Source organism: Caenorhabditis remanei, chromosome II (genome assembly GCF_010183535.1).
Source record: "Caenorhabditis remanei strain PX506 chromosome II, whole genome shotgun sequence".
NCBI lineage: Eukaryota > Metazoa > Nematoda > Chromadorea > Rhabditida > Rhabditidae > Caenorhabditis > Caenorhabditis remanei.
The window spans coordinates 656,384-669,885 of record NC_071329.1 but is presented as its reverse complement, the minus strand read 5'-3'; the positions used below and the strand labels follow the sequence as shown (position 1 = coordinate 669,885).

Here is a 13,502-nt window from a genome sequence, read left to right as displayed (position 1 = left end):
ACCCAACTCTAAAATTGTACCGGTTTTGAATGAACCAAATTGAGTATTGGCGAGCCAACGCTACTTGATGATTCACCGATCACAACACAAACTAAACAACTACTAACTTATAGTGACCCAACTCTAAAATTGTATCGTTTTCGAATGAACCAAATTGAGTATTGGCGAGCCAACGCTACTTGATGATTCACCGATCACAACACAAACTAAACAACTACTAACTTATAGTGACCCAACTCTAAAATTGTACCGGTTTTGAATGAACCAAATTGAGTATTGGCGAGCCAACGCTACTTGATGATTCACCGATCACAACACAAAATCAACAACTACTAACTTATAGTGACCCAACTCTAAAATTGTATCGTTTTCGGAAGAACCAAATTGAGTATTGGCGAGCCAACGCTACTTGATGATTCACCGATCACAACACAAACTAAACAACTACTAACTTATAGTGACCCAACTCTAAAATTGTATCGTTTTCGGAAGAACCAAATTGAGTATTGGCGAGCCAACGCTACTTGATGATTCACCGATCACAACACAAAATCAACAACTACTAACTTATAGTGACCCAACTCTAAAATTGTATCGTTTTCGAATGAACCAAATTGAGTATTGGCGAGCCAACGCTACTTGATGATTCACCGATCACAACACAAACTAAACAACTACTAACTTATAGTGACCCAACTCTAAAATTGTACCGTTTTCGGAAGAACCAAATTGAGTATTGGCGAGCCAACGCTACTTGATGATTCACCGATCACAACACAAAATCAACAACTACTAACTTATAGTGACCCAACTCTAAAATTGTACCGGTTTTGAATGAACCAAATTGAGTATTGGCGAGCCAACGCTACTTGATGATTCACCGATCACAACACAAAATCAACAACTACTAACTTATAGTGACCCAACTCTAAAATTGTATCGTTTTCGGAAGAACCAAATTGAGTATTGGCGAGCCAACGCTACTTGATGATTCACCGATCACAACACAAACTAAACAACTACTAACTTATAGTGACCCAACTCTAAAATTGTACCGGTTTTGAATGAACCAAATTGAGTATTGGCGAGCCAACGCTACTTGATGATTCACCGATCACAACACAAACTAAACAACTACTAACTTATAGTGACCCAACTCTAAAATTGTATCGTTTTCGGAAGAACCAAATTGAGTATTGGCGAGCCAACGCTACTTGATGATTCACTGATCACAACACAAACTAAACAACTACTAACTTATAGTGACCCAACTCTAAAATTGTATCGTTTTCGGAAGAACCAAATTGAGTATTGGCGAGCCAACGCTACTTGATGATTCACCGATCACAACACAAAATCAACAACTACTAACTTATAGTGACCCAACTCTAAAATTGTATCGTTTTCGAATGAACCAAATTGAGTATTGGCGAGCCAACGCTACTTGATGATTCACCGATCACAACACAAACTAAACAACTACTAACTTATAGTGACCCAACTCTAAAATTGTATCGTTTTCGAATGAACCAAATTGAGTATTGGCGAGCCAACGCTACTTGATGATTCACCGATCACAACACAAACTAAACAACTACTAACTTATAGTGACCCAACTCTAAAATTGTATCGTTTTCGGAAGAACCAAATTGAGTATTGGCGAGCCAACGCTACTTGATGATTCACCGATCACAACACAAACTAAACAACTACTAACTTATAGTGACCCAACTCTAAAATTGTATCGTTTTCGGAAGAACCAAATTGAGTATTGGCGAGCCAACGCTACTTGATGATTCACCGATCACAACACAAACTAAACAACTACTAACTTATAGTGACCCAACTCTAAAATTGTATCGTTTTCGAATGAACCAAATTGAGTATTGGCGAGCCAACGCTACTTGATGATTCACCGATCACAACACAAACTAAACAACTACTAACTTATAGTGACCCAACTCTAAAATTGTATCGTTTTCGAATGAACCAAATTGAGTATTGGCGAGCCAACGCTACTTGATGATTCACCGATCACAACACAAACTAAACAACTACTAACTTATAGTGACCCAACTCTAAAATTGTATCGTTTTCGAATGAACCAAATTGAGTATTGGCGAGCCAACGCTACTTGATGATTCACCGATCACAACACAAACTAAACAACTACTAACTTATAGTGACCCAACTCTAAAATTGTATCGTTTTCGGAAGAACCAAATTGAGTATTGGCGAGCCAACGCTACTTGATGATTCACCGATCACAACACAAAATCAACAACTACTAACTTATAGTGACCCAACTCTAAAATTGTATCGTTTTCGAATGAACCAAATTGAGTATTGGCGAGCCAACGCTACTTGATGATTCACCGATCACAACACAAACTAAACAACTACTAACTTATAGTGACCCAACTCTAAAATTGTATCGTTTTCGAATGAACCAAATTGAGTATTGGCGAGCCAACGCTACTTGATGATTCACCGATCACAACACAAACTAAACAACTACTAACTTATAGTGACCCAACTCTAAAATTGTATCGTTTTCGGAAGAACCAAATTGAGTATTGGCGAGCCAACGCTACTTGATGATTCACCGATCACAACACAAACTAAACAACTACTAACTTATAGTGACCCAACTCTAAAATTGTATCGTTTTCGAATGAACCAAATTGAGTATTGGCGAGCCAACGCTACTTGATGATTCACCGATCACAACACAAACTAAACAACTACTAACTTATAGTGACCCAACTCTAAAATTGTATCGTTTTCGAATGAACCAAATTGAGTATTGGCGAGCCAACGCTACTTGATGATTCACCGATCACAACACAAACTAAACAACTACTAACTTATAGTGACCCAACTCTAAAATTGTACCGTTTTCGAATGAACCAAATTGAGTATTGGCGCGCTTCGAAGAACGCGTAGCCAACGCTTCTCAATGATTCTCCGAAACCGACAGACAGTCAACAACTACTTATTTAAAGTGACCCAACTCCCGACACAAGGTCAACCTATCTTGACTGAACGTTCTTAACAACCTAATTTTTTGAAAATCAATCTTAAAAGTGAACAGTATTCGACAAGCATTCAACTTCAGCCATGGCAAAATTCCAACCCACCACCTTTCTGCTTTATTGCACACCGCATCTCGCACTCGATCCCTCCTTCTCCTTCACGACAGTTGATTTCCTCTCGATCTGCTTCTCGTCAGCACTGTAAAAGAAAACACTAATATGTAATCTTAGTAAGCAAATAGGGAATATAAGGATTAGATAAGTAATGGTTATGGAGATATCTCAAAGATGGTAAAAACAGAGGCAATAGATGAGTCACCATCCAGCACGGAGAGATAGTGGACGACTGAGTCAAGAAAATAAAGTGAGGAGACTGAGGGACACTGGAGTCTAGAAAGAAAGCGGTCATCTGCTGGTCAATAGGATAGGACATAAAAAGTGATTATGATGGTCTATTCAACATCACGTTACGCTAAATCCCTAAAAACCCCAACTCACCGTTTTTCGCTTTCTTGCGAACCGTGTCTCGCAGTCGACCACTCCTCCTCCTCTACGACGGCTGGCATCCTCTCGATCCGCTTCACGTCAACACTGAAAAAGAAAACACTAATTTGTAAACTTAGTAAGCAAATAGGGAATATAAGTATAAGATAAGTAATGGTTATGGAGATACCTCAAAGATGGTCAATAGAAAAGAAACTAGATGAGTCATTATCCAGTACGGAGAAAAAGTGGACGACTGAGCCAAGAAGATAGTGTGAGGGGGACAGTGGGAGGAGTCAAGAAAGAAAGGGGCCATCTGCTGGTCCAGTAAAATAGATTTCCCATGAAGATAAGTGAGCAGGTGGTTTGTGTTAGCATTAATGAGATAATAGGACGGTGTCTATCATGTTGTCTTAAGAAAGGGTAAGAGTGGACTGCTTGGTTGCGAAAGAGAAAGAAAGGGACAACTGACTGTGTTCTACCAGTCTGACCTCATTTGACCTGGCGGCGTGGTCTATTCGTCATCCTCCATTCGATTTCCCACGAAGATAACTGACAGATGGCTGTCAAGTCGAGTGAAGAACAATGAGAACACAGGCCGACTTTTTTCACATTTATGATTGATGACTCGCTCTCACCTGTCCCTATGAGTATTCCGGACCGCTCGCAGATCACCTTACCGAGTCTAACCGGCCACGTTTGGGGTAAGAATTATTGATTTATTTATTTAATTTCAAGGGATAAAGAATTATATAAGATACAAAGAAGAGTTGAAACATGTCCCTCACGAGACAGTTTCAGGTTAAAAAAAACAAGGACAATTCAAGGAGCAATAGTAAGGGACAATTACCGGGTTGAATGAGACTACTCAATTTGGTTCTCTCGAAAATGGTACATTTTTAGAGTTGTAATACTGTTGGACAGCAAGGTCCGCAACGAAAGCATTTGAAATTTTTCCCCGAATCGCGTTGCGTGCGCGTCGCGGTTTATATTGGAAGATACAACAAATAGTATTTTTTCACCGTGCCAACCGTTGTGCGACGGAGCGCGGTTCCGCGGCGGTAAATTTCTGTTTCTTAATTTTCAGTTTCAACGTGAAACTATTCTTAGCCTCACCACGTAAACAAACACAAAAAAACAATAAAAGAAAAATATCGACAACAAATAATCAATTCTCAATTTCTCTCTGCGAATTTATTTCGCGAAAAAATCCTCGCACAATGGACAAAGAAAAAATGCAGAGCAAGTCGCCGATGGATGGTCAAAAAGGGAACGAGGCGGCCAACGCGCAACAGCAATTGAAGAAGGTTTGAATTTAGCTGAGCAGCGACTCAGTGTTTTGGTGGATACGTAGCCACGTCTATTTTCTTAACGATCTGTCGGCTGGTTCGATTCCAGCAGCAGGCATCTCATTTTTTTGTTTTTACTTCCTGAAAATAATATTTTGATTAACGATCTATCGGCGCGTATTCTCTCGTCCTGTTTAGTTGTTTCGACGCTGGTTCAATTCCAGCAGCAGACAACTTTTTTTCTTTCTAAAAATCCAATTTTTATTTCCAGAAAAGTCCTGAAGAGCTGGCCCAGATGGCAATCGTCAATCGTGCATTTTCCGCGGAGTCCGCCGACGAGCCGCCGCCAGCACTCGGACAAAAACGATCGGAATCCACATTGGAGCCGTTGAATAATCAGTTGAAGTCGGTGCCACTGGTGAAGGCGTTCAACTCGGCGGAGAATCAATTGGATCAAAAAAATCAGAAGAAGAAGTGATTCTGGAGAGAGGGAGAAAAAAAAAGCACAATCAAAGATTTGTCACCGCGCCGCTAATGAAATGATATTTCCTGTTTTATAAAAAGATTGAGAGAATAAATAGAGTTTATTCCATTTATGTATAGGTATAAAGTTAGATTTCAAAAATATACATATGACAGGGTAGCCGGGAATGTTATTGATTTGAATTCAGGATTTTGAAGAGGCGCAGCGGTTGAGTCGCGTGAAAATTGAATTTTGTTTTTTAATTGATTTTTATATGACTATGTAGATCAAAACTAGAGCTCCATTTTTGTAGTTGACAACTTTTTGATAGCTCCGCCCACTTTTGAGATATACGCCTTTATAGTCAGAAATTCTCAAAAAATGAAGGAAAACTGCCTAAATTAGTAATTTTATCGCCAGAATGTGATTTTCACATCAATAACCAAAAAATTCCATTTCTGACGTTAAAAACTATACAAAACCTAATTTTTTATGTCGGAAACCACATTTTAGCAAAAGTCTAGTTTGGCCGAGAAGTTTTTGGTCAAGGAGCACAATTATGAGAATGGGTATCAGGGTTCGATCCCGCTTGGAGTCAATTTTTTTAATTTTTAATTTTTTTTAAATGTTTTCAACTTATCTTGTCTATTTCTCGCATTTTTTTCCAAATGTGATTGATCAAACAGGTTTTAAGAATATTTGATCCACAGGAGTCCGAATAATTGCTTTGCCATTTTTCCCCGAGTCGCGTTGCTTCCACGTCGCGGTTTATATTGAAAGAAATTTTTAAAAACGCTAAATTTAAATTTGGCACTCACAATCAGCCCGTTGTGCGACGGAGCGCGTTTCCGCGACTTTGTGGAGCGCGTCTAATTGAAAACATTTCCGGCGACCCTGTGTTATAAGAAATTTGAGATTCAAATGTTTACTCTTGTTCCTGTTCCTCATCCGAAAGTTCCTCTACCTCTTCATCACGTTTTAATTCGAATTTTCTTACCCCAAGCGCCACCAATTTCTCTTCCAAAACTCGTTGTTTCTCATTAGTCTCTCCTTTCCGTTTCAATACATCCCGATACTTTTCAAATCCATGTCTTCGAATGTCACTTCCAATCTCAGCTTCTTCCCGCAAAATTCCTTCCAGCTCTATTCTCAATGCTTTTCGGTGATTCATTAATTCCAAAGCTTGAAATCTCTTAAAATAATATCTTCCCGGGGTTTTGGGCACTTCATGAGCAGTCAACAACATTTCTTTCTCATAGCAATTGATGGACAACAACATCTTTTTTCGAGTCTCGCACGTTTCCGCCGCTATGCTGAAATAGGAAACTTTGTTTTCCAAAATGATTGGTCACAACCAATAGCCTACCATGAAAACTCGTCTCTGACTTCATCATAAACGGCGACAATATCTTCTAGGACAGTCATGTAGTCACTATGATTGAGGCGTTGTTCAAAACAAAGACGCATAGATTGAAACATATCGGTGCCGCTGGTAATCCAGTGTATTATAAAAGTGTTGATATCTTCTAAAGATAGAGCACATCTATTGAGGAGCATATGGCCTCTGGCGGAGAAGAGATGTTCAACACGAACCCAGCTAGCGTCCCCATAGTTAACGCTTTGGAAGTTGAATGCCTAGAATTAAAAGAAATAAAAAATGTAACAGTATGCAGTTTAACAATTAAACATATCTACTTGAACAAAATACTCAGAATTGTGGCTGTTCAACGAGTCTTTTCAATGCAACGACATATTGCTACTAATGTAGACTTTGAAACTGGGATAATTTGCAACAAAAATTCATCCCCGCTTCCTTTTGCAGTTGTTAAAATTAAAAACATCATATTCAGGTTTATAGCAAAACTGAATGATGTTTTACTTTAGTGCCGACAGGGAATATCTTTATGGTAAATTGTTTCGTGGCGTCTGCTTTCACTTTGAGAAATTAGTTTAGTTGCAAATGTCTAGTTTAAAAATGTAAAGTTTCGAAGGATCACCTTCCTAACCGACTAGGAAAGCTCATGGAGTCAGTTTAGAGTTAAGGAACGTGACCTAAATCAATGGAAAGTTGATAAAACGCAGATTACAAGCATATATTTCGTTTTTGCACTCGAGACCAAGTATTCGAGAAAAAAGGTCAATGTTTGGAAAAATGTTGAATCATTACTTTTCAACACGCGACAGTCGCAAAAACAGATTTCAAAACATTTTCGCCCGTCAGAAAGGTAATAATTAGACTTTTTCCTACCTTTGACCTTGTTTTTCTCAAATACCCGGCGTCGAGGGCAGAAACTGAATATATATTTGGAATCAGCGTTTTCTCAGCTTTCCAATGAAATAGATTATGTCTCTCATAACTCCAAACTGACTCCAGCACTTTTCCTAGTGACGTGAAGCCAAAATTGTCATATTGTTGTATTATAAAAAAACGACGTTTTCTTAATCTAGTAAGAAAAAGGTCTTTCTAACTTGATCCGTGTTTAGAAGCCTATATAATTCATTCAAACTCACATTTGGATGCGAATAATCTTCTGGAACACTCAATTCTTCCAAGCATAACGTCACATCACTTTCAGCTTTTTCCATCAACAAATCCATTTGATCCGTCGTGATCTTACCACACACATTATATTCATGGAACTTATGAGGGGCAGCAAGTGCCATGATTTGTTCAAAGTTTCCTAAAGGCAATTTTAAAGTCGTGATGATTCCAAAGTTTTTGGCAATAAACACATTTTTTAGTCTGGTGAAAACATTGAAAACATTCTCTATTTTGGTTTGGGTGGGTTGATGCCTGAAAATTTATACCATAGAGCATTTTGCATCGCATTCTATATTAAGCTCACCATGCTTTAAGGAAATGATAGTCAATACAAGTATCTTCTTTATCGAACAGGTGAGAAACGTCCCCGGTTTTGTCAGAGTTGAGAAAAACACTATTCTCGTCGCTCAGCTGGTTAACCCAACAATCATATCCAATCATAATGGAATGATTTTCCACTACAACTCTCGCGTCTTTCACCATATTCTCCATTCTTATAGAGCACAAGGCAAGACCCACACATTCAAAAATACCCATTTGTTTGATCATCCTATTCCGCGCAACACGTGGAATTGCCATTAACTGAAATGGCTTTGGATGGGGTCCCATCAATGGAATTGGCTGAAAATTATAAATATTACACTAACATGCAGTAAGATGTACAATTTGACTTATTTCAGTGAAAAATTATCAACTTTGAAAGGGTGTTACGATATCACTGACTGTTACATATTGACAAAATAATTATTCTCTCAAATTGACACATTTTTGTTCAAAATGGAGTGACTTTTTGAGCTGTCTTCTTAAAATGCCCATAACTCCCTAGATAGTGTCCGTACAGAAAAATTGTCAACTAAAAAAATGGAGTTCTACTCTTGGTCTGTTTGATCCATAAAAATTTATTTTGTGGGACAGATAGTTACCCTCTCAAAAGTTGGCAATTTTCAACTGAAAAAATCCAAATAGTATATTTTACTGTACGGTACTGTATAACATTAATAATATTTCTTACTGGTAGATCAAAAGTTGGCAATCCGTCTTCATTGTAGACACCGTGAGATTTTAACTGATCCTTGATTTCCTGAAGTCCATCGATAATCTCCTGTCTTCCGGGATCCAGTTTTTCCAGATTTCCTTCTTCACGTGTTTCTCTATCCACATTTTTCAATTCATTCTTCAACTTTCTCTTCTGGTTCAATAGTTCCAATATTTGATATTCCTTCAGAAACGAGTCCATTTTATTGTAGTTGAATTCGTCTGATGGAACTGCTATCTCATGGCTGACAAAGTGTAGGCGTTGATTAATCAACTCGATTGTTAGAAGTTTTCTCATTCGAGATTCGCAAGGACGTGCCATACTGTAAGACGGAATGAAGGTGTCCGCGGTAAGGAAAACGTTGAGTGTTTTTTTTTCAGATCTTTTTAAGAACTCAGTCATAGTGTTGGTAAACTGAACTATCTGCTAATTAAGACTGATTTATGTTCATTTAATAAAATTTAGTTTGTCAAATCGCTTAGATACACAGAAAAAATGACTGGATGTCAGGTAAGCTTGAGAATTGTGGGTCGGGACTGCACCTTTGCTGTCCTGTACGGTTAAAGGCGTATTGTGGTCAGTTAAGATACTTTCATATCATAATGTATGCATTTCGGCGAGTTCATTTTTATAAATAAGGAATTTTTTGATTCGGGGCACAACCCGCTGAAAGCGACTTCCGGAAAGTTCAATCAGTGAAATGGCCGAAGAAAAATTGTCACAGTGGATTAGAAATTTGACTTCGACCGCGGTGATTTTTCGACCACAATAAGCATATAAGTCTCCTACTGAACAACTAATGATAACTTTCTGCATAAAATATGATATACATTAAATTATGTACGTTACCCTTACTCACCAGATAATATATCTGTCGCAAGGAACACCGCTCCTCAAGTAAACAACTCCTTCCATAATCGTTAGCAACATTTGTACAAAGAATCTTTTATTTTTATCTTCACTGCTATCCTCGCTATCCGCGCTCTCCATATCACTTCCAAAAAGCTCTCCCAGGACTCTATTTCTGTCTATATCAACTTTCAGAAAATCGAACAAATCGGTATCACAATTTATCCAATATTTTATAAGAGTGTTCATATTTTCCAGATGAAATTTATTCTGGCCGAGTGTGATTCTTGCCATATTTTTCATACTCAGAAGGTTGGGAAGGGTAACCCAACGCGCGTCATCATAAGAAGCTACTCGATACTTGAATGCCTGAAATATCTCACTATATAACTGGACGGTTTGTGAAGAACCATGATATATTGCCGGTCACGTAAGCCGACTCTTATCTAATGTCTACTTGGATAATCTTCACTAACCTCAACATTCTTATAATCCTCTGGAAACTCTGTTTTGAAAAACAACAACGCTTGATCCGATGCAGTCTCCTGTATTATTACATCAATATTTTCTTCAGTTATTTTTAGAGCATCTATGCTGACTAGGTCAGCTTGTTTTGCAGCAAAGGACTTCATCACATCGGGTATATTCAATTCAGCAACCCTTATTAGAAAAATTCCATACATTTTGACACAAAATAGGCTGAGGAGACGTTGAAGGATGTCAGAAGCGTTTTCGATGAGAGTTTTGCTTTCGTCGTGCCTGAAAGTGTAGACTAGAATGACCCCGTGTTACCTAGTATACTCACCATTTGGAAACCAAAACTACTTTTTCATCTTTATCTATTTTATCAAGATCCTCGATCCGAGAACTTATGTAAACGCTGACGTTACCCTTTTTCTGAAATAACAGAAAAACAGCATATGTATCAAAGACCAGGAGAGACATTCGGTAACAACGAACATCGGCCGTTTGCACGTTATTCTCCATGGCGTCGGAGGATAAAGCGAGATTCATGCTGGAGAAAAGTTAAATGATGATTAATCAGGAAAACATAAGTAAAATTAAAGTTTCTACCAAAAACTACACTTCAGACTCTTGAACTCACATCTCATACATATCCAATGATCGAATCACTCTAGCTCTTAAATCCGGTGGGAGATCCTCGATGGGAAACACTTCTTGATTCTCGGCCGGGTCGAACTCACAATCGGATTCTGTGTCTGACATTTTCTGAAAAAATTAGCACCTAGGTTGGAGTACTTGCAACCGAAAAATTTTAACGGAAACAATAAAAATAGGAAAAATCTATCAAGGGAGGGGGTTGGAGGTGACGCATGTGTAAAATGGAAAAAGAAGAGAAAAGGATTGAAAAATTTAAATATGGGTTGCTGTTGCCATGGCATTAACATAAATCAACACGAGCTCTACTAGAAAGGAGAGAAAAAGAAATTATCGAAAAATATACGAAAAATAAGTTTGGTGTATTTACATAACTTCCAAACTATATACATTTGGCTTTTGGTTATGTATATGTTCAAACTCAGAAAAAATTAAATTATGGGATAAAAGACATATGTTTTCGAAATTCCACTAAAAGTAGTAGCTCCCGGGGTCTGTTTGTCCAGATGTCCTTCTTTTTCAAATTTCTCTGTCTTCGACAACACAGTCAAAAACTTTCTTAACGATATTTGCATTTAGCCGTATTGGTTTGTGAGAAAGATATCCCTCATCTCAAAAAATTGAGAAGAAAAATTTATTACTGGCACCTGTTAAAAACATGAATGAGATAAAGTTTGAACAAGTTATGACACATAAGCCAGTGAGTGTATTAATACAACAAATCGAAATTTTAAAGTCTCCTGGGTTGACGTCCTATGACAAATTGATCCACAACGAGGTCCGTGTTACCATCTAACCATTGAAACGCCGTGTCGAGAGTCCTGATTCCTTCCACATGGAGAACGATTTTGACCCAATTTCGAAACTCTGGCAGTTCCAGAATCACAGGAATGTTTTCTGTTTCTTCCATTTGATTTGGGTAGAAATGAAGAGTGAGATGACATGGTGGAACTAGTTCTTGGATCCGATTCAAGTTATTGATGGTGTTCTTGAGGGATGAGAGGTTCGGGTTGTTTTCGTTGATCCTGGAAGAAGAAAAGTTATAGGATTACGAGAAAAGAGTGAAGATAACTATAGTGCAGCTGAGAATTTTGTCCGTATCAAAATCATCCGGATAAGAAAAATTCTTATCAGAACTGATACATGTCAGAGCCCTTATGTATATAAGAGTGCCGGCTCCAAATTAAGGTTTTCTCATGAGTACCAGTTCCTATCCGGAAAGTTTATTACGGACAAGTTTTGACTCAAGCGCAAATCTAATCCATGTAAAGCTTGGTATAGGCACATTTGGTAAACATTTATGTATAAAAAAAGCATTATGACTGCAACCTACCAGGGCCTTATACTAATTATAAATGTATTGCGGAAAATTGGAAATTGTTACACTAAAATTCACAATTAAAGGAGAACTGAATTAATATTTTTAAATTGTAAACTCCGATACTTCAAAAAATTCTAAGAAACTTTTATTATTGGCGCATAAGCTAAACATCGCTATAAACGGCAGAATTCCCGTTCTCCTGACTCAAAAAGAGCTATGGTGGAATTTTCAGCGCGGACGTGTAGTCAGACAGGACATCTGCATGTTTTCAATAATTATTTCGAAAAATTAGAAAAAAATACGAAAATTTAGTTTTCTTTAAGGTACCTCTTAAATCACATAAAATTTGCTCTAAAACGACTCTGTAAGTTTCAAAATTACTAATATACAAGAAATTCTACTGTAATTTTTTTTGTTTTTTAATCTTATTCTCTGCTTACAACACTGAATACTTAGAATGCAACTCACCATTTACTCAACGTCTTCTTCTGCCTCACATCTCCAATTATTTGGTTGTTTCCTTCTCGAGTCGAATGAATTCTAACATCCTCCCCTTCCATCTCAATATACGTTTCGTCCCCTTTGAAATGCACAGAATACGGAATTTGAGCTGTCAAATTTTGGATTTTCCTCTTCATTTGTTGCGAGGTGAAGGCTAGATCGATTCTGATATTCTGGTTGTTTTTTTTCCTATTTCTAATCAGATACTCACCGTTCCGATACACTCATGAGTTGAACCGTTTTTCTTATCATCAACAGTGGCATCTTATTAAGCTTAAACGGATTCGTAGACTCATCTGATATTTTCTTCTCAAATTTTCTCTCTCTAATAATGTTGAGCACCTAAAAATATTCAATTAAATAATATGTATATAAAAACTCTTCTTGACACTCACATTCCAATATCCAATGCTTGTTAAAATTCCAGCTAGTACGCCGAGAAAGAATGTGAAGTCTTGAGAGCTCAGGCAGTCCATTCTTCGAGGAATAATTAATCAATAAATGGTCCGACGAAAAGAGGGAACGACCTTTCCTCTGGGTCTCTTCGATTTGTGTAATATTTTGTACGCGTGGTCCAGAGGTTTGGAAGCAAACATATGTGTGCGGTGGTCCCGGAATTGAGGGGTAATGGGGAGGAGGAGGTTTTAGATGCATACGCATTGATATTACAAATTCACGACACTGCGCCGCATGGCTTTAAAGGCGCATCTAATTTGTTCAAAATGGTCCCGAAGCGAAACACATTATTTGCATTTATTTTTAGACCTGCAAAGCTCGAAAATACGGTATTTGATATTTTTCAACTACGAGACCTTTCCGCGAAATTTCTAATAAATTAGATGCGCCTTTAAAGCCATTGTGAAT

At 37.8% G+C, this 13,502-nt stretch overlaps 3 protein-coding genes across 3 annotated transcripts; 1 reads left to right on the top strand and 2 right to left on the bottom strand.

The window, feature by feature from the left end:
* Positions 1-4,753: 4,753 nt before the first annotated feature.
* On the top strand, positions 4,754-5,285 carry GCK72_003751 (uncharacterized protein; the record flags this gene model as incomplete). Its single annotated transcript, XM_003099084.2, has 2 exons — positions 4,754-4,825; positions 5,079-5,285. 2 exons carry the CDS (start codon positions 4,754-4,756, stop codon positions 5,283-5,285), a joined length of 279 nt encoding a protein of 92 aa, XP_003099132.1.
* Positions 5,286-6,195: 910 nt separating this feature from the next.
* GCK72_003750 (uncharacterized protein) lies at positions 6,196-10,924 on the bottom strand (the record flags this gene model as incomplete). The annotated part of the gene is made up of 10 exons (XM_053724217.1): positions 6,196-6,583; positions 6,637-6,905; positions 7,782-8,064; positions 8,117-8,433; positions 8,825-9,170; positions 9,708-10,066; positions 10,174-10,456; positions 10,503-10,594; positions 10,658-10,712; positions 10,803-10,924. The coding sequence occupies 10 exons, from the start codon at positions 10,922-10,924 to the stop codon at positions 6,196-6,198; spliced, it is 2,514 nt and encodes an 837-aa protein (XP_053588411.1).
* Positions 10,925-11,546: 622 nt separating this feature from the next.
* Positions 11,547-13,114, bottom strand: GCK72_003749 (uncharacterized protein; the record flags this gene model as incomplete). Its single annotated transcript, XM_003099165.2, has 4 exons — positions 11,547-11,841; positions 12,606-12,803; positions 12,850-12,980; positions 13,034-13,114. 4 exons carry the CDS (start codon positions 13,112-13,114, stop codon positions 11,547-11,549), a joined length of 705 nt encoding a protein of 234 aa, XP_003099213.2.
* Positions 13,115-13,502: the final 388 nt, after the last annotated feature.